Source organism: Parambassis ranga, chromosome 22 (assembly GCF_900634625.1).
Source record: "Parambassis ranga chromosome 22, fParRan2.1, whole genome shotgun sequence".
Taxonomy (NCBI): Eukaryota; Metazoa; Chordata; class Actinopteri; family Ambassidae; genus Parambassis; species Parambassis ranga.
In genome coordinates this window covers 13,364,194-13,383,662 of record NC_041042.1, presented here as the reverse complement: position 1 = coordinate 13,383,662, position 19,469 = coordinate 13,364,194, and the positions used below count along the sequence as shown (strand labels likewise).

Sequence of the window (19,469 nt, the reverse complement as noted above, 5' to 3'; positions counted from 1 at the left end):
TGCAACATTAATTATCACTTTCCACCACTGTCTCACACTTTCTCCTCTTTCACGCCTTCACCAGGTATAGAGAAAAGTTATTTCAGTAGTTTTTATTACAGTAAAAATGGACAGCATCTGCCATCTGTCATTGCTAAATGGTGCTCGTCCACCCTGCAGACTTCATGTTATATAAATACACCAGCTGGGATGGTCAGTGCAAGTCTTATTGGAAGTTTGTTGTATATATGGGGACCACCTGCATATGATGTGTCCACCTGGGTGGTGCTTTTTTTTGCAGCCTGAGTGAGCACCTGACTCTCAGGTCTTTGTGACCCAGAAAAAGCTTAATTTCTCGCCGTAATACCTTCCCTTTGTCCATTCTCAAAAGGCAGAGGGCAGGCAGACAATTTCAGAGCGGAGGATGTGTGATTGAGCCAGAGAGATAATATCAGGCATAATTCATTTCCACACAGATATCATATAGCTGTCTTGGGATAATTAGAATTCAGAAAGGAAAGAGAGGATTATTTTCTTTATCATCATTCATTTAATTGGTTGAAAAAAAGAAGATGGTTTGCAGCTCTACACATTCAGGCAGCAAGGAGTATTTACACTGAGACAACAAACAGCACCAATGACGATGAGCATGACACACAGATGGCAAAGTGAAGGCTGTCTCTGCATCTGGGCAAAAAAAAAAAAAAAAGTTTGAAGAGAAAAAGCTTCATCTGCACGTTTATAGCTGAGCTCAGTGGAAGAGTACAGTACATGATTCAGTAGGTCAAGTAAGGCTTATGAAGCCTTTGCTGCTCGATTGTTTTATTATTAACATGAAAATAAATGTATAATATAGAAACAACCCTTTAAATGCATAAAAAAACAGGAGCAGGAGAGACATAGAGAAAAAAACTTTAGGTGATGCACACAAATGAGGAAAATAATCTTTTAAAGGTCAACCCGAGCCATAATCCCTTCACTTTCTGTATAATGTTACAATACACTGAGAGCTGGCGCGGTCCAGTCCACCATACCAGCCTGTGAGAAAGCACTGATCCAGAGCAGCAAGCTATACAAGCCATGGGAACGCAGCTATCCTACCACAACACACATACACAGTACCACGTCATCGTACACACACAGACACACATATACACTTTCTCTCACTAACTCACAAACAGTATAATATGCCAGACTGCCAATTAGGGCAATAATGGCTGTGGGAATAAAAGTATATACCCACACACACACACACATACAGTAACTGAGACTTCTAAGCTCAAAGTTAATAGCACCCAGTTGTTCAGTGCCAGAGACGGACCCTGTGGGAGGGAGGCGGGAGGGTGAGGCTTACACTAATGCAACAAGCCAAGAAGGATGCAATTTCCCGACAAACATACGGGGTAGGACTTTGTGTCCTAAATCAATTTTGAGATGGATATGTTAAATGTTTATGTGCTAATTCCGCTTAAATCCTGATCAAAATCCTGCATTAAAGAGAGATGATCTGTCAATAAAACAAGAGCCACAGCAGTCATTAACTGGCACATCTACTCAACTGTTGTTTATTCCTACCCTGTTCCTTTATATTTCAACCCTTTCTTCTCTAAAAAACTCAATTTCAAGGATGTTTTTGATGGTTTTTAATAGCTGATTAGTTCCTCTCAGCATTGTCCTACCCTGCCAGCAAGCATTATTGAGGACATAATAGGTTGGAGGAAGGCAAGGATATAATAATAAGAGATTAGCTGGTGAAATGCAGGGAGTAAACAAACATAAAAAGCAAAGCAAAGAGGAGGAGAGACAGTGAGACAGGGGGGACACAGATGGCAGGGAGGGAAGGCAGAACTGGAGGATGGAGACAGCAGGATGGGGTGGAAGTTGATGTGCTGGATGTCTTCCTCCTCTTCCCTCAGCAGAAGCCTGTTGGTGGGAAAATGTAATAATGAGAACAGCTGCAGTGGATACACACACACAAAGCAGAAAACACTCCTCCAGCCACTTAGCCGCCCACTCTTCATCGGCAAATCCACACAAACACACGTTTACTCAGAGCCACCGTCACTCTTACCCTCACACTCGAAGGCCTGCAGCATGGTGGTGTAAGAGACGCCCAGCCAAGAGGTGTAGCTACCCAGAACTCTCTGCAGGTGGTGGGTGGCATCACTGAACAGCAGATTGGATTGGCCGTAGCCTGCTGAGCTGAACAGGCTGAAGCCCTCGGTGGAGTTGCCAAACACATTCTGAAGGGGAGAGAACGTGTGTGACAGCGTTTAATGCATAAGGGCATGCATGGATGTGTGTTGGCGTGTTCTGTGTTGTGTCATGTGAGATTGTGTGTATGTGCAGCCCGAGGATCCGCACAGGACATATCAGTCATCCCCGTGTCTCCCACGCATCCAGTAAGGAAGAGGAATGACAGTTCAGCCTATACATGCAGAACACAGCCTCCAAAAAGACATGGGATTAATCTACCACACACACACACACACACACATGTCCACACCCACCTGCAAGCGTTCCAGGTATTTCCAGACGCGGCACTTGTCCTCCATGCGCACCACCACAGCATTTGCAGGGACGGCTGCCAAATGGCATCGCTCAAAGTCTTCCAGAGACGCCTCAGTTCCATCTGGACACAGCAGTTTTAGGTCCTCCAGCTCCAGATCCAGAGCCCAGGACTCCTGGTTCTTACCTAAGTAGGAGAGGAGGGGACAGAGGGAAATGAAGGGGTTACATAAATTGATTGATTCCATCTCCTTATCTCTTTGTATAAGGCAATTTAGCCAACAAAAAAAAAAACAGCCACCGTTTGTTAAAAGCCGGCACGACCCACCTGCCAACACCCCTAAACCCAGATGATCAGCACATTTTGTGGTTTTATTTGAATATAGAGGGACATACCAATGACAGAACCAGACTATTAGTTCCAGTTTCCAGTTTTTATGCTAAGCTAAGCTATCCAGCTGCTAGAGGTAGCTTTATTAAGCAGGTTCTAGTCAAGGAATTTCTTCTCTTAACTGACAGTTAATGTTTATTGCCTGTTCCCATTAGAATTATGACAACTTATAAATCGGCATTCATCCTTCACAACAAGTTCAGGTTCAAACAAACTGAATAAAACTTGATTTATAAATGAGGATAGAGCACCTTGAAGCTGCATCGTCCCTCAATAACCACAGAGACCTTCTGTGTTTTCTTGACCTCTGTTAATTGCTCTGACTCTGGACATTTCTGAAGCATATGATAAAGCATGCTTCGTTAAACAGTTACAGCGCTTGCAGAGCTGGCATCAAACTGCTCCTTCTCAGCTGTACCAGCTCAGAGTCTTTGTACCGTGACGGCGATAATGATCACCATTAATTTTGGATGTTGCCCAAAGCAGAGGAGCAGATGCAGCAAACAGAGAATTAGGACACTTCATGGCTGGACAAAAAAAAAATGCCTGCACCGCTGTTTGTCCATCTTTTCTGCACTGTAGGATATTTGTTTCGCTCTCTCACTCTCGTGTTATCTTATAATGATAATGTAATCATAATGTTGCTTTTTATCTCTGTCTCACAAGCATATTAACCATTATCAGAACATTTCTGTTATCGGTTCATTGTATGCTGGATTGGTTGTGAAACACTGACATCCAGTGTCCTGACAGGGAATAGCACCGTATGCTGCTGTTTAATCGCTGCAATTCTAAAATTATATTATTCTGTAACCCGTGATTCATCCTCTGACATGGAAGACATTTTAGACACTGACCGTCCAGATTTTCATAGATCGTTGTGTGTTTGACAAAAGCCACGTCGCCGAGGTTCTCAGCCACACACCTGAAAGAAGAGGCACACACACAAAAAGGGTTTTCATCTAAAAATAGACCAAAGCATGGAATAAAGGGAAAATCAGTCTGATAACGTGTGACTGGAGACTGAAAGTAAACTCCCTCTGCCACCTATTGTTGCACCTAAAAACTTAAAAACTGTTAAATCACCCCCTGTAGCCTTCTTATTCCCATCTCAAGCACACTTACTATTATACCAAAGGCTGATTAGCACAGCACAGCAACACACAGCGATGCCATTGTCTACCATTATAACATGCAGGCAATGAGTGGAAATGACATTAAAAAGCAATTACAGCGAGCAGGAATGAACCATTCTAATGTTTTGAACTGGCTGCATTTAGTTTTTATGTTTTCTTAATACAATATTTTGCATGTTTATTATGGTGAGTGTTGTACCTCAGCGCCCCTGATTCCCCATAATGCCTTTCTCTCAGGTTGTTGGCACAGATGTGTCTGTCGTTCTCGTCTCCTATACAGGCCTCGCAGAGGTTCTTTGGATTGTTCCCTCTGGGGTCGTGCTGTGGGTCCTTAACACCCGGCACACAGCTGTAGCCGAAGAAGTTCCCCACAGCTGGCAATGGAAACAAAGAACAATAAGTCAGTGGAAAAGGAGAAAGAGACTAAAGAACATTTGCTTCCCTTCATTGCTCCCCCTTCTCCCTTTAATCCTCTCATATAACTTCCAACCACACACCTATGTATCCACCCCCACCCTCCACTTCTGTCCTGCTCAGCCTTACCTCTGGGAAAGTTGCACTGCTCTCCCACATTGATTTGGGATGTGTTGACCAGGTAGCCAATGGGAACAGTCCACCCCACCGTGGTACGTATGCCCGGGTGGCAGGAGCTGCGCTCATGCATCTCCAGCAGGGACAGGTCGGAGGAGGAGCGACGGGCCAGGGCCACCACGTAGTAGCTGATACCATCTGAGAGGAATTCATTTTTAGATCAGGAGTTAGAAAATTGTTGCACTTATGCACATTATATGTTCTCATTTGGACTTCAGTTGTGCAGAGTTTAAACACTTACCTACACCGTTGTGAGACTCTCCTGCAGCAAGTTCTAGGCCTTGGCAGAGACCAGCAGCATAGATCTCATCTGCAAACATGGAGGCTGCATCTGCTGTCCCATTCTGGAACAAAAAACACATTTATGCTTTTACATGTGGCAACACAATCTATTTAAGGACTTTGTGTTTCACCCTGTATCATATCACTATATTTCCGCAACGGAAGATCATGTGTTATAATGTAAAAATAATACATATCCCCAGTTTGTTAATCTACCTTGATTTTGTCCATACAATCCCTGGTGCTCAGACCGCGGACACATTCCAGTGTTCCTCTTATATGCCTGGCTGTTGCATTCCCGGCCAGATCCAAACATTTCTGCTCCTCAGCATCAGACAGTACACACCAGGAGACTGAGTGAAACAGAGGGAAGAGTTACTAAAATATCCCTTTTACAGGACAAGGATTTCTTCTACATTTTAAAACACTTCAAACATTTTAGCATCACTGATGCACCTACCTGTTGTTTTTGGGTTGGAGGCACAGCTGACAGACAGAAGATGGAGAAGGAAGAGGAAAGCTACATGCAGTCTTCTCTCTGGACAGTCCATGTCGTCTCTGGTCGGAAACCTGCGTGGGACTAACTCGCTAATCCAGCAGGGATGAAGAGCAGGTGGAATTCATTGAAAAAAAAGTGACTCAGCTGCCCCCTCCCTCTCTTATAACCTGATTTTGTGACACAGGTAAAAAAGGCAGGAGAAAGAAGAAAACATCACATTATTCCTGTGTCTCCGCCTCTTAAGTTTAAGTCACTCAGTAGATAATCCTTCCTCCATCTCATGATAGCAGTATAGCATTTCCCCCTCCAATTATCCACTGAGACTTATCCCCAACGGAGAGGATAGTGGTAGACACATGTAGGCTCAGAGCACTTCGGGTCATCTGGCACAGAGCATTGACCAGGGGTCTTTAATTAAAAAAAGCTGCAGACAATGTGTCTCTGTGCTGGAGCTGTGTTCGTGGAGAATAGATACTGGCTGGGTCCTGCTCCGACTCACTGGAGACTAAAGCTCCAGGTAAGCAAGAATAAACAGCACTGGCTATTGTTCGTGGCCACAGGACCCAGCGAAGGGAAAACATATTGGCTACTTGATACAATTCTCCCTTTTCTCTCTCTCTCGCTCTCTCTTTGCACACACAAACTCATTGACATTTTTCCCAACAGCAACTAAGCCAACCAGGAATTAAAGAACTCTAAACAGGTGAGAAGTGACATGAATTTACTTCTTTATCCACCTTTTAGTTGGAGTGTTATGCAATTTCAGATCTACATGACTGCCCAGGAGATGAAGGGTCATATTGGTTTTCATGCAGCTCTTTACAGAGGTCTTTTTTTAGGGAGGAGCGTGGGGTATCTGATCCTCAGTATGCTTGAGTGAAGGCACAGGGAAGCACAGAGGGACTTTTCAAATCAAGAAATCACATATACTCGCAGTGAAACGTGGACTTTGAGACAGTGAGAGGAAACGGGGTTCATCAATAGAACCTGTTGAACTAAGGTGGTAACATACCCAGATACTGGATACATTGAAACCTGTGTTCAGCCGACTTTTCTCTTATTTATTTAATCTTTCAAAGGAACGGTGTGCACTGGCCATTATCTCTAAGAATGTGAGAGTGTACGCTGGTTGAAAAATATCCTTTTCCAGACAGAGAGCTTCATTTTTACCTTCACAGCATCACAGTTTTTCTCACACTCATCCACACACATGTTTATAGCTGATGGGCTGCTGTAGTAAGAAGAAACATGCAGTAGAGTTGCAGTAGTGTTGCTCAAGGGCACTTCAGTTTGAGACTTTAATATTTGTCTGTTATGGTCAATGAAAACGCCTTCTTGTTTCCTGGTCTCTGTGGAGCTGTATTTGTGTCATTAGCGAGTGAACGCTCACCCACACAGACTGAACTCTCAGATAACTGATTTTTCAGAGCTAAAATTATACGATAGTTCATGGCTTCTCCCCTGAGGCTGTTACAGTGAGTCATACAGTTTGCATTTGGACTGGATGCACTCATGCTGCCTCTTTCCTTTACTAGGTCTGAATTTAGGCTTCTCAAGCAAGACTCATAGAGCAATTCAATGTTCATATTTATAGCAATGCAGCAAACACTGAAACCTGCTTGTTTCTGTATGTATGTATTCTGAGTATTCAAATGTTCTGATAAATGTATATGTACTATGTAGTAAGTATTATAGGCTATATAATTTCATTTCAAGAATTTCCTTCGGGATTAATAAAGTTTTATCTTATCTTATCTTATCTTATCTTATCTTATAATCATAAATACAATACAAAACAACTTTGAGTAACTTATAAGATAAGTTAATCCTTTATTAGTCCCCCAAAGGAGAAATTCACAGTTTTACAGCAGCCAAGAAAGATAGAAACACAAATTGTAAAAAGAAAAATGCTTCTAAAATGAATGCTTGTTATGATAACAGAATAAAGTGACTGAAATGTTATTGGACATCTGTTTATTTATACTTGATGACCATTTATACAGTATGTAAAACATGATAATAAAATAACACAAAACATTGGCTGCTCTGCAGGGTTGATAGGGTTTTTGATATTTTCTGCTCTACCTAAATTTGTTATTTTGAGTTTTATATTATTAGTAGTGGTGGTAGAATTTAGATATATACTCAACTAAAATACATATTATTTTATATATTAAAGTTATATATATTATATATAATTATTTCATAAAATTGTTGTTTTTATAAATATATAAAATAATTGTAGTGAATCATGTTATTTATCTATTTAGGCCCCTGTTTATCTTCCAACCTGTTGGAGGACTCTTCCGCCCCACAATGCACCTGGATGATAATGTTGTGGTGACGTCACGTGTAGCTGGAAGGGAAAACAGCCAGTGGGTGGGCTGGGCTGTGGTCCTGCACTCGGCTATTGTACACCGCAATTCACGCCGATACGCGTGTTTAACCTCGATATACAGATTCACGGACCTCACAGAATGAGTTAGAAGCCGTACTTCCTGTGTGCCAGGTAGGTTTATGTTTTTTTTGTGGGTAGTTATCTCCCTGCTGCCAGATTCCGCTTTGTGCTGCACGCCTAGCTTAGCTTGCAGGGCTAACAGCAGCAGCAGCAGTAGCAGCGGCAGCAGCAGCATCAGGGTCGGGCTGCCGCCTGCCTGACTGGCGCCTCCGAGGCGCCTGTAAGCGGCCAATAAAACCGCTTGTTAATGGCCTGTTAGCCACAGCAAACAACCAGGCCTCATTCTGCGAGGCTTGCAAAGAAGGAATTGCTGATATATTTGCACGTCTATTCACTGAAAACCTGAAGCAGTGACTTTGAAATTCAGGGTGTTAGCTAGCGGAATGTTGTAGTTTGTGGTCCACGCCGCATTCACCGTTAGCATGCAGAGGATCAGATGTTATCTTTCGAAGCAATCATTCTGTAATTCAGCTAAGTAAAAACTTTCCCAATTATGTTATCGTGTTAGGGTAAATGAGTAATTTTGGATGATTCCTGTGATATTGCTGCAGTTTAAATCTGGATGCTGATAATAATAATAATGTATATTTAGGGACTGATAAAGAAACAGAAAAGTCATTAGAATGTTACTGTATTTCTCAAGCCTTTGCAGGCTCATCAGAAAACATAGCAGTTGGGGGGGTATAATTATCCACTTTGCAGGATTGTACTCATTTGAACTCTCTGTGGCTCCTCTTGTCCTCCTCTGTCAGTGCACTGAAACATGGGTCTGTGCAGTGTCCACGTCCTTCTGCTGCTCTTGCTGCAGGCTCTGCAGACATCAGCTGAGGGCTCAGGTACTGTATGTATGCTGTTGTCTTTACACTTGCTGTTGAAGAGTTTGCAGATGCTTTTACAGTTGTCTGTTCAAGCCAAAATGCTACAAGCATCACACTGTAGTAATACTGGCTGCTATTCGTTTTTGTTGAAAAATGTGTCTGTCAAAGCACCAGAAGAAATGTTTCAGTGTTGTGTTTATTCTGTCCAAAAGTCCACATTTCATTTACAGTTATGTGTGACAAGGAACAGATTTTTAAAGCTGAAAAGTCAGAACCACCAGGTTTTGAATGGAAGCTATCCAAGATAAATACTATTATTATTATAATACTTTTTTTCCTGTTCCTCCAGACGACTCATTAATTTGTCCTTGTAGCTAAACACTGGAAAGCAGTTGTCTAGAAATGGTTTCAGCGTATTTATTTTTCCAAGGCATGTTCAAATAAGTGACCTTATACATTTTTAGGGGCCAGTAGAATGTAGAACTGTCAGTACTGTTGTATTGTGTTAAAAGCATTGCTTATATTACAAATATGTAATTATCATTTCTTGCTACTACAGACATAATTTGCACAGTGATAGTCCTGTCCCCTGGGGGATAAGTGTGAGGGAGACCGGGAAGCCCACTGTCTGTCCGTCTGTCTCTCTGTCTTTTAATGTGACTTCACAGTTTGAATGTTTTGCAAGTATACGTGAGAAAGTTGTTGAGACAGAAGTCTCTCCGTTGGCTGTCTTGTTTTACACACATCCACAGTGTGGTTAACTCCCATCCTGTCGTTCGCAGATGGACAGTTGGTGTGCCTGTGTGATGGCCCAAAATGCCTTCAGGCCACCCAGTGCCATGGTACACAGTGCTTCTCCTCTGTCAAAGTGGGCAGCAGCGGGGTTGTGTTTGAGCGTGGCTGTCTTAAAGGGCTGGAGAAAATCCATCTGCAGTGCTTCACAACTCCGACCTTTCAGCAGGCCATCCACTGCTGCTCCCAGGACAGATGCAACAGCAACACCACCAGGAGCATGCTGACGGCTCTGCTTCCATCAGGTGGATAGCAGCTCATAAGATGAAAAGTCAATTAAATAATGGTGTCCTGTTGCTCCTTATTCAGACATTTTTTCACTGTAACTGTTCCCTGTCTGTCCTTGCCTACAGCCCCAGAAGGTGAGCCAGTTCGGTATCGTGTGGAGACCTTGGCTCTCTTCGTATTGGGCCCTGTGGTGGTTCTGGCACTGCTGTCAGTCGTGTCAGTATTTGCCTGCAGGAGGCTCCACCACGGCCGCCTGCAAAGGCTGCAGGAGTTTGACACTGAGCAGGGTGCCATTGATGGACTTATCACGTCTAATGTGGGAGATAGCACTTTAGCGGTAAGAATAAGTGTGTGTGCATGGGTGTAACATCATGCCTCTACACACAATGTCTCTTTTAACCTCTTAACCTTTCCATAGCTTTTTATATGAGGATATTAAAGTCTGCCCCTTTTCTCTTCATCTTCAGGACCTGTTGGATCACTCATGTACGTCAGGCAGCGGCTCGGGTCTTCCCTTCTTAGTCCAAAGAACTGTGGCCAGGCAAATCAGCCTATTGGAGTGTGTAGGTAGGTGTGGCATGCAGGCTGGGGTTAGATCAGAGTTATATTGATCATACTCATGTCAGATACAAAAATGTAGACCATAAGACAGAGGAGCAGGAGAGAATAGAAGTCTGCCCGGCCATTTATCCATCTCTACATGCACACTGTTGCCATCCTTTGTGCTCAGTTTCCTTTTCCTCTTCATTCTTTAGACAACAGCGTTTGTGTTCTAGGCTGAAACCTGCTTTAAGATATCAAAATCTGACAGTGATGCCAAATGGATGATGTGCAGATAATGAGTCACAACACTTTCACTTTATTTGAGGAAACTCACAGTCAGTAGTTCATTTGCCCATCCATTTGTGTGTGTTGGTGACCATGTTGTAATGAATTCTGTCACTTGGTGATGCAAGCTTACTCACTCTGGTGGCAACACTGGCAGGTTTTGATTTGAGTGTTCAAATAAAAGTATGTAGGTCACATGTCTTGAGATCCTGTTTTGTACTGCAGCAACATACAGAACAGTTTGTACCAGTTAGGAATTGGAAATATGTGCAGCATTGTGCAAGTGGAGGCATCAGATGACACAAATCAAACTGGCACTTCTTCTATTAGCTGTAAAAAAAAATAATGCTGTCCTCTTCAGATTTCCATTTTCCATTTTCTGACTTTCATTTCTTGTTTGCAGGCAAAGGGAGGTATGGAGAAGTGTGGCGAGGCCAGTGGCAGGGTGAGAACGTGGCTGTGAAAATCTTCTCCTCAAGAGATGAGAAGTCCTGGTTCAGAGAGACAGAGATCTACAATACCGTGCTGCTGAGACATGAAAACATACTGGGTGAGCCACTTGCACCGAATGTTAGCTCATGGGTGATAAACTAATCTAAAAATGTTACTTTAAGTCCTTATTGGTCCTCTGCAGGCTAAATTAGTATCATTTTTAAACCACTTCGGTCCCTTCAGGGTTTATGGCATCTGACATGACTTCCAGAAACTCCAGCACTCAGCTGTGGCTCATCACCCATTACCATGAAAATGGCTCGCTTTATGACTACTTGCAACGAGTGGCTGTAGAGACGTCGGAGGGCTTAGCGATGGCGGCATCCATAGCGTGTGGCTTGGTGCACCTGCACACAGAGATCCTGGGCACAGAGGGGAAACCAGCCATCGCACACCGCGACCTTAAGAGCAAAAACATCCTCGTCACAAAGGATCTACGCTGCTGCATCGCAGACCTGGGTCAGTCTACTGCTTACCTGTTGTACTTTTAGTCATTCCTCCAATTTTTGTTTTTGCAGGCTTCGAACATGATTGTGGTACTATTAGATTCAAGAAGTTTATTGTCATATACAAAATCCCAACAGTCTTACTTTGAAAGTTCCCTTCACATGACTAAAATACACCACTGAACTACGGTAAACTAAGATAAAGGAAGACGTCCTTATCTTATTGTATTGTATTGTAAAAATCACACCTTTTAAATGGAGCTCTGGAGGCCTTTTATTTTTAATGTTTCTCACAAAAACGCTCAAGATTTAACAAACATATTGAAGTTGAAGGTTTTTTTAGAGTGCATGTGACTGTTTCTATTTCAGGAAAATGCTTTTCATGCCGTGCTGTATTTTCTGTGTGTAACCGCATGTTACAGGACTGGCTGTGACACACTCCCAGGCAGACAACCTGCTAGATGTGGGCAACAATCCGAAGGTTGGCACCAAACGCTACATGGCACCTGAAGTGCTGGACGAGACCATTCAGACAGACTGCTTTGATGCCTACAAGAGAGTGGACATATGGGCCTTTGGACTGGTGCTGTGGGAAATAGCAAGACGCACATACAGCAACGGTGAGTCTCAAACACATTAAAAGCAGAGTCTCAAAGTCTGGCTTTCAATATCTACATTTTATTTTAGTAGCAATATTCCATCTATAAATCTATACCAAATATTCAGCTGGATGGACGATGTTCACTGAGGTTCATATTGTTGTCTTGCCACAGCTCCTGCTTATGCTAGTTTTTGTCATACTTATTCCACATTCAGGTATCGTAGAAGAGTACAAGCCTCCATTTTATGATCAGGTGCCAAATGACCCCAGCTTTGAGGACATGAGGAAAGTAGTATGTGTGGAGCAGCAGAGGCCTTTCATTCCTAATCGCTGGTTCTCAGATCCTGTGAGTAATGATCTTTCACTTTGTAATATTAAAATTTGTTATCAAGACGCAACCTTAAAAATAATGACAGCCATTGTTTTTTTTTTTACACACACAAATGTTAGTAACAGTGCATTTATAATGGAGATCTTTTTAGTTTTTTATTCAAAAAGCATCAACCATGAGAATTGAACATTACTTCTTTCTAGTGCAACACATTACATTGGATCCTTAGTGTTTTCACAGTAAATGTAGGAGTTCCATTCACCTGTGTTTTTTGACATGGTACAAACTTAAATATATGTACACACTTAAAGCTAAAAGGCAAGGATTAATTAGAAAAAAAAATGTGTCAAAAGAGGAAGAGATGAATATGAAAACAAATCTTAATAAAAGTAATAAGGAGACTGTCTTGTTCCAATTAAAGATCATCATGTGAGCAATTATTTACACCAGTGAATGAAAACGTTATTATTTTTGCCATTTTATAAACAGATAGTTAGAGATTCTGGATTCAGGTTTGTAAAATCCCTTAGTTTTTATGGGCTTGTCATCAGGTGTTGAGGGTTTCCTGCTACAGCTCCTACCCAGTATGGCCTTATACATCTGAAGGCTCTTGCCGTCACATTGATTGTGGACTTTCCTCTCCCAGTGGAGGCTGTCACTGCAGGACTCTTCTTTATTATTCTGTTTCTTTTCCCCCTTCAGACTCTCTCTGCTTTGGTGAAACTGATGAAGGAGTGCTGGTACCAGAACCCTTCTGCCAGGCTTACAGCACTACGCATCAAGAAGACCCTGGACAAGATCCACAGCTCTCTGGAGAAGGGCAAAGAGTCATGAGAGGGTGAGAAGTTTCAGAGGCTTGATGTTAGAGGTCAGCTTCAACCAGTCCAAATAAGGAGAGGGGGTGAGCAGGAGGATGGACAAAGGACAAGAGGAAAGAGTTTTTCAACTGTCATCCAGCCTCATCCTTCTCTCGCTCTTACTTTTCTCTTCCTTTCTCTGTGGTTGCCTTCCACTGACATCCCTCTGTTTGACTTGAAGCCCACAACGACCTTTGAACTCGTCGTGTCTGAATACGCCAGCTTTTGCTATGGGACACAGACCAGTTGCCAGAGTGCCCCCATGAACCTGAACTGTAGACTGTTACAGAGTGTGACTGGATGGCATATTTAGAATCCCAACGCTTTAATGCCCAATTTAAGACTGCTCTGGGTTTGGCCTTCACACACACACACACACACACACACTACATACTGAGTGTCTCTTGCAATTCAAACTTCTGATCTCCAGCCAGCGTTTTTGGCATGCTGCTCAGAGACAATCAGAAATACTTCACTCATTTAGCTTTATAACATGCCAACTATCACCACAAACACACAATATCTTCACTTACAAAAGGAAAAGAGCCAATAGAATCAACATTATTTATAAAACTTTTTGAAAATAGATATTTATGTTTTGACTCACCACTGCTCCCACACTACTAGGGATATGTAAAGCCGGATTTACACCACACGCAAAGCTGCAGTGTAGCGACACCCACTGTGAAACGCTTCCATTATAGTCAATGAGAGTATTTACACCAGCCACGTAGCTAATGATACGCGGCAGTTCTATTTTGGAGATGTGTCGCGCCAAAGATGCGTTTATTTGCACCAGCTACATCGAGCAGACAGGAAGTCAGGCCCCAGAATAAAAGAGTTTCCTGTAGATTTTCAAAATAAAATGCTGTGAGACTGAACTCTGGCTGATTTAACATCGCTACTGACAGAGAAACACAGCCATGTACGAGGAGAGATTCAGTTTGAAAAGTAGAGAGATGGTATTTTATATGTTTAACATGCTTTTTATGAGGACAACATCAGAAAGGAAAACGCAGGGAGAGAAACAGCAGCTGTTCAGAGTGGAGGGTGAGAAGCTGCTCTGTAACCCAGCCTGATACAGGACAATAATTACTATGCGACTTTGTGAATCTCACAAGAGTGGAGGCAGTGCTACACAAACGCTGTGCTTCTGAAATGTTCCAGGTGTAAATTGATGTTGTGAGAAAGACGTGCGTATTATGTCCGCAAAACGCTACGCTTTCGCGTGAGGTGTAAATCCGGGGTAGGACTGACTGTATATGAAACTGACTGTATGCATTTACTCTACTGGACTATCTTTACCCTAACTGTCATTTTTGGACATCGAGTAGGAAATTATTTGTTGCTAAGTAGTGGAAAAGGGCAGAAATATTCTTGTTGTATGGGGGAAAAAACACTATGGTTAATTGTGGGGCTTGATGGCGTAGAGACACAGTACGTACCCGCCAATAGGAATTAGTCTGCATCTTAAAATAGGAATATGAAAGAAGCTGATCCTCTCTGTGGCATATTTCATAAACTGACTGTGGCTGATTATAAAATGTCTTCTGTGCCAGCAGAGAGGAATCAAGAAAGACTCGTTTGTGGTAAAGGTAATGTTTCTGTTACTGGAGGTGAAATCTTTATGTAGCGAGCTGGGCCTCCATTTACGCCTCATCTCCAGTCATGCCACAATATACAAGTTGCCTGAATAATTAAAAAAAAAGAAACACTCCATCTTTGTTTGGAAACTGTTGTACTGATGTTTAATTTCAAACTAAAAAGTTGCCTAAGTGTACAAAGGAATTTGTTCACAAATGCTGGCTTTGTTTTGGAAAAATGTTGCTTTGTCTTTTTTATATGTAATAAAACATTTACTGCACTCTTGCCTAATGATTGGCCAACATGTTTTAGTGTATTCATAACAACTGCTGCATGTCACATTTGTGTCTATGACCTTATATATATATATAATTCACTTTCCACATTCCATGTGAAAAGCCAGATGACCCCCCTCAGGTAATTTTTAAAAAAGAAAGAAAAGAATTTTTCCGCCTGTAAGTGTAAACATTTACTAAATACAGCCCTTTGAAATGTTAGTTTCAATTTGCTTTCGGCCAAGTTTAAGCTTTTACTGCATGGCCTCTGCATGTAGGAATCTGGTGTTTGCTGCATAGACCTAACTAGACTAACTATTCGAGATAAGGAAAATGTGATTACATTTTCTGATTCTATGGGAAAAGTTTGCACTACGCAGCAAACACCAGATTCCTACCTGCAACAGAGGCCGTGCAGTAAAAGCTTAAACCAAAAAAAATCGACCAAAAACAAAGAAAAACAACTAAAATTTGGCTGTATTTTGCAAATGGTTACACTTACAGACCTAAAAATCTGGATTTCTCCATAATATTGATAGCTGTGAATCTTTTTAAAAGTATCTAATGGGGCTCATCTGGCAGCCCTGGATGATTTCACACAGAATGACCCAAAAGCTTACAGTACATCCAAATCACTGTACTGACTGTCACTCTCTGTCTGCCCTCTAGTGGCAATAAGTTCAACTCAGCTATACTGAAAATAAATTCTGTGCATAAAGAAGCGATTTAAAACGTGAAACTTCATCTGACGGCATAAACCTGACGCTGACATTTCTGTACACGTAGTTGAGGTAACTTTAATTCCGCAGCTTGTTGAATGCCTTGTGCACATGAAAATGAAAGTACCTACCGAAGTTTGGAAACATGTCAGACGTCTCGTGGTGTTGGCGTCTTGCTTGATAGTTGTGCTTCTTGGGTGAAACTGGTACGTCTGCGCCAAATGTTTGACATGTGGCAATGAACACCCCAGAGAGCCGTTCATTTCACATCATCTGGTAAAGTCTTGTATGGGTTGAGGATGCCTTTGGGGTCCAGCATGGCTTTGATGTTTCCCATAAGGCCCACAGCCTGGCTCGGTTTGCTATAATAGATGTAGTTCCTCTTCTTCAGACCCAGTCCGTGCTCTGCGCTAATGCTGCCCCTACAGCTGGCCGTCCACTCATAGACAAATGGCTCGATGGCAGCCAAAAGGGCAGGGTCTTTAGTGGAAGAAGTGATGTTGAGGTGCAGGTTTCCATCACCTACAAAGAATGAGATGGAAATTCTCAGAAAATATTTATTTGCCTAAAGCATAAAGATACCATTAAATAAAACCTCTTACCTACGTGTCCGTATCCCACCACGCTCTTGGCACGGCCCCCCAGGTGCTGCCTCATGTCAATCACCAGCTGATAGATCTGCTCCAATGGAAGCGAGATGTCGTATTTGTAGGTGAAGCCGTCATGAGTCAGTGCCTCTGTGACTCGTTCACGCATCGACCACAGGGCCTGAGAGGATGAAAATCAGATTATTTAATCATTATTCAGTACATGTCTGGTTTCATGAATCTAAAAGAACATGATCAACATATCACATACAATTGCCAAATTGTTTCCCTCTTCTCGTCATTTTAGTTTAAGCTTGCTTTACAACATCAACAACCTGTCATGTTTGTTCTGTGTAATATGTGCCGTTTGCTGCATCTTTGATCCTCTCTCTCTCTCTCTTTCATCCTCTGTTCTGTCTAACTCATCTTCTCCTCTACCCACTCGGGGTACTGGATTAAATTTGACTTTATAAATGCACAAGAATAACATCCACTTACCTTGATTTTTGACTCTTCTGTTGCTACAGTTCCATCACTAACCAGTGATGATGCCATTGCCTCCTCCAGAAAGTTGTGGAGTTTTTCAGCATCATGTTTTGGGTCAGATCCAGACGTTTCTATGACGATGTAGAATGGGCAATCTGCCAAACAGAGTGAATGAGCTGATCTGTCTGCTCTTGTTTAGCTCAGTAATTAAGTATGTGTGTATTTATAATATATATATATATATATATAAATATACCAGAGATGGGGTTGGGAAGTTTAAGATGTGTATTCAGCAGCCTCATACATTCACTGTCCAGGAACTCGAAGGCAGACAGAATCTCTCCCAGCATGCCTCTGCAGAGCTGAAAGGCCTTTAGCAGCTGCTCGTAGGTTTCACAGCCTAAAGCAAAGACACACACAAGGATCAAATATTTACTATTTTTGAACTTTTTTTTTCTTTTTTTTAGACTTTTAGAAGCAAGGAGGAAATCCTACCCAGAAAAACCACATTAACAGATTTGGGTTTCCGTGGACAAAGGATGGAGACTGCAGTGATTACCCCCAGTGTGCCCTCTGACCCAATGAAGAGCTGCTTGAGGTCATATCCTGTGTTATCTTTCCTCAGGCTGGCCAAGCAGTCCAGCACCTGTCCATCTGCCAACACCTAAATATCACATATTATCAGAATCACATATTTAACCTTCATGATCTGAAGTTTATTAAATCTGTGCTCCACTCACCACTTCCAGACCCAGCACTGTCCCGTGTAAAGATCCATATCTCAGCAGCCGGAGACCACCAGCATTAGTTGCCACATTGCCTCCAATTTGGCAACTGCCTTTTGCTCCAAGATCCAATGGCATAATATAGTCTCTCTCCTCCAGGTAGAGGGACAAATTCTCTAAGACACAGCCAGCCTGACAGGTCAGAATACCTGAAAGAATGTGGACAGTCCCCTTAAGAATAATGCCACTAGAAAACAGTGTCTTGTTTTGGATGCTATTTACCAGAGATGCTGTCAAAACTAAGGATGTTGTTCATAAGTGAGGTGGAGAGGATGATCTCGTCATAAACCGGCACACTGCCACCAACCAGCCCAGTATTACCACCTTGAGGGTTTACTGCCAGGTTCCGACTATTACAATACCTACAGAGAGACAACAAAACATCATCCGAGTGATGAGCACATAAACAACTCATTTGGTTTTGTTTATTTAATAGTTGTTTTACCTGATAATTTGAGATACTTCCTCTGTTTTCTGAGGTCTCAGCAACACTTCACTTGACCCTGCAGGAGAAAAAAAATCTAGTATAACTAATCATATAATTAAGTAAAATATATTGAAGCTCTTACCTTTCATAGACTTGAGCCAGTCCACATTACTGGACTCCACCAAGTCAGGATCAGTGATGGTTCTACCTGGTAGAATCTTCCTAAAAAAGGCTAAATCTTCCTCAGTTACTCTGGAGAAAGGCAGTCGCTCTGGGGCTCCAGCAGCAGGTGGTGACTTAGGCCCATCTGTCCCTACATGCAGCTTACGAGTGGAGGCCACAAACTGTCCTGAGCTGCAGCAGATGGCATTGAGGTCTACAGGCGAAAGCCTGGCTGCAAAAGACAGAGTTCTGTGAGGGCGCAGGTGCCTCAGAGGTGTCCTCAGCAGCAGTATTCTTCGGAAAATCCCTACCATGGCTGGAGAGATCACATGCACAAGTGGGCAAAAGGCTGCAGAATTAGTTTTTTGCTTTCACATATTATATATTAAAATAGTATAGCACTGACGTGTTAAGAGGATTCTTAAATTTATCTCAATACAGCAATAAAAACAAAACAAAACAAACAAGTACAGTTTTTCAGTCTGAAGCTAACTTGTTATATAAATACTGTTTTAAGGCATCGACCTAACAAACTATTAATTTCGAATAACAACGTGTTCTGCTGTTTAACCACAACACTAAATTCTAATGACTAACACCTGATGTAGCTGCAATCAGTTAGCATGGCTAGGATGGTTAGCACACTGATTGACAAGACGCTAGCGAACATTATCTTTATTTACTCACTGAAAATGTTCATTAAACAGCCCGCATCTCTTCGTCCATGTGTCTTTGTTAGCGTTGCATATGAGCGAGACTTCTGTCAAGGGCAGCTCAATGACTTTAAGACAGCACGGTCAGTGTTTAAAACTAGCACGCTAGTAAGAACAACAAAGAAACTGCGGAAGTGAAAAGTCACGGGGTTGCGAATGGACCAATCACAACTCCGCGTTCCAACTACGTGCAGCTCCTGCAGCTACCATTGGCCAGACGATATGTCGGTACCACTCGGGGTGGCAAAGGTTGCTTATACTTTTTGAAACGCTACAAGTTTGTAGTCAACATTTTGGTATGATAACCCTATTAAAATCATAGCTAAATTGTAGTTTCAGCTGTTAAAGTTACATTCCACCGATAAAAAAAAATGCATTTTTGACACTGGTGCATATCTTGGTATTGGCCCTTGTTAAGGTCATATTTCAATAATTTGTACTATTATGTTCACTATCATATTAAAGGTGACACACTAAGCTTTTATTCATTTTTA

The 19,469-nt window shown here is 42.2% G+C and overlaps 3 protein-coding genes across 6 annotated transcripts; 1 reads left to right on the top strand and 2 right to left on the bottom strand.

The window, feature by feature from the left end:
* Positions 1–2,024: 2,024 nt before the first annotated feature.
* otomp (otolith matrix protein) lies at positions 2,025–6,415 on the bottom strand. The gene is given in 11 exon segments (XM_028396011.1): positions 2,025–2,222; positions 2,490–2,674; positions 3,736–3,803; positions 4,214–4,388; positions 4,558–4,743; positions 4,847–4,949; positions 5,104–5,240; positions 5,348–5,475; positions 6,112–6,233; positions 6,236–6,257; positions 6,399–6,415. Coding segments are annotated over 11 exon segments (1,341 nt in total).
* A 1,339-nt stretch (positions 6,416–7,754) lies between these two features.
* Positions 7,755–15,112, top strand: acvr1l (activin A receptor, type 1 like). Its single transcript, XM_028394947.1, has 10 exons — positions 7,755–7,895; positions 8,597–8,680; positions 9,445–9,699; positions 9,808–10,019; positions 10,150–10,249; positions 10,914–11,060; positions 11,186–11,461; positions 11,871–12,068; positions 12,265–12,395; positions 13,083–15,112. The coding sequence occupies exons 2-10, from the start codon at positions 8,608–8,610 to the stop codon at positions 13,212–13,214; spliced, it is 1,524 nt and encodes a 507-aa protein (XP_028250748.1). The 5' UTR covers positions 7,755–7,895; positions 8,597–8,607; the 3' UTR covers positions 13,215–15,112.
* d2hgdh (D-2-hydroxyglutarate dehydrogenase) lies at positions 13,055–19,106 on the bottom strand. Of its 4 annotated transcripts, none has more exons than XM_028394943.1 (11): positions 18,950–19,106; positions 18,243–18,578; positions 18,119–18,194; positions 17,896–18,035; positions 17,629–17,822; positions 17,384–17,552; positions 17,145–17,288; positions 16,901–17,043; positions 16,418–16,583; positions 15,947–16,337; positions 13,055–13,190 (listed from the first exon to the last, which is right to left on the bottom strand). In XM_028394943.1, the coding sequence occupies exons 1-10, from the start codon at positions 18,960–18,962 to the stop codon at positions 16,075–16,077; spliced, it is 1,644 nt and encodes a 547-aa protein (XP_028250744.1). In that variant the 5' UTR covers positions 18,963–19,106; the 3' UTR covers positions 13,055–13,190; positions 15,947–16,074. The 4 variants fall into 4 exon arrangements, with proteins under 4 accessions (XP_028250744.1, XP_028250745.1, XP_028250746.1 ...); XM_028394944.1 differs by having other exon boundaries at positions 18,119–18,176; XM_028394945.1 differs by having other exon boundaries at positions 18,243–18,494.
* Between the last annotated feature and the right edge of the window lie 363 nt (positions 19,107–19,469).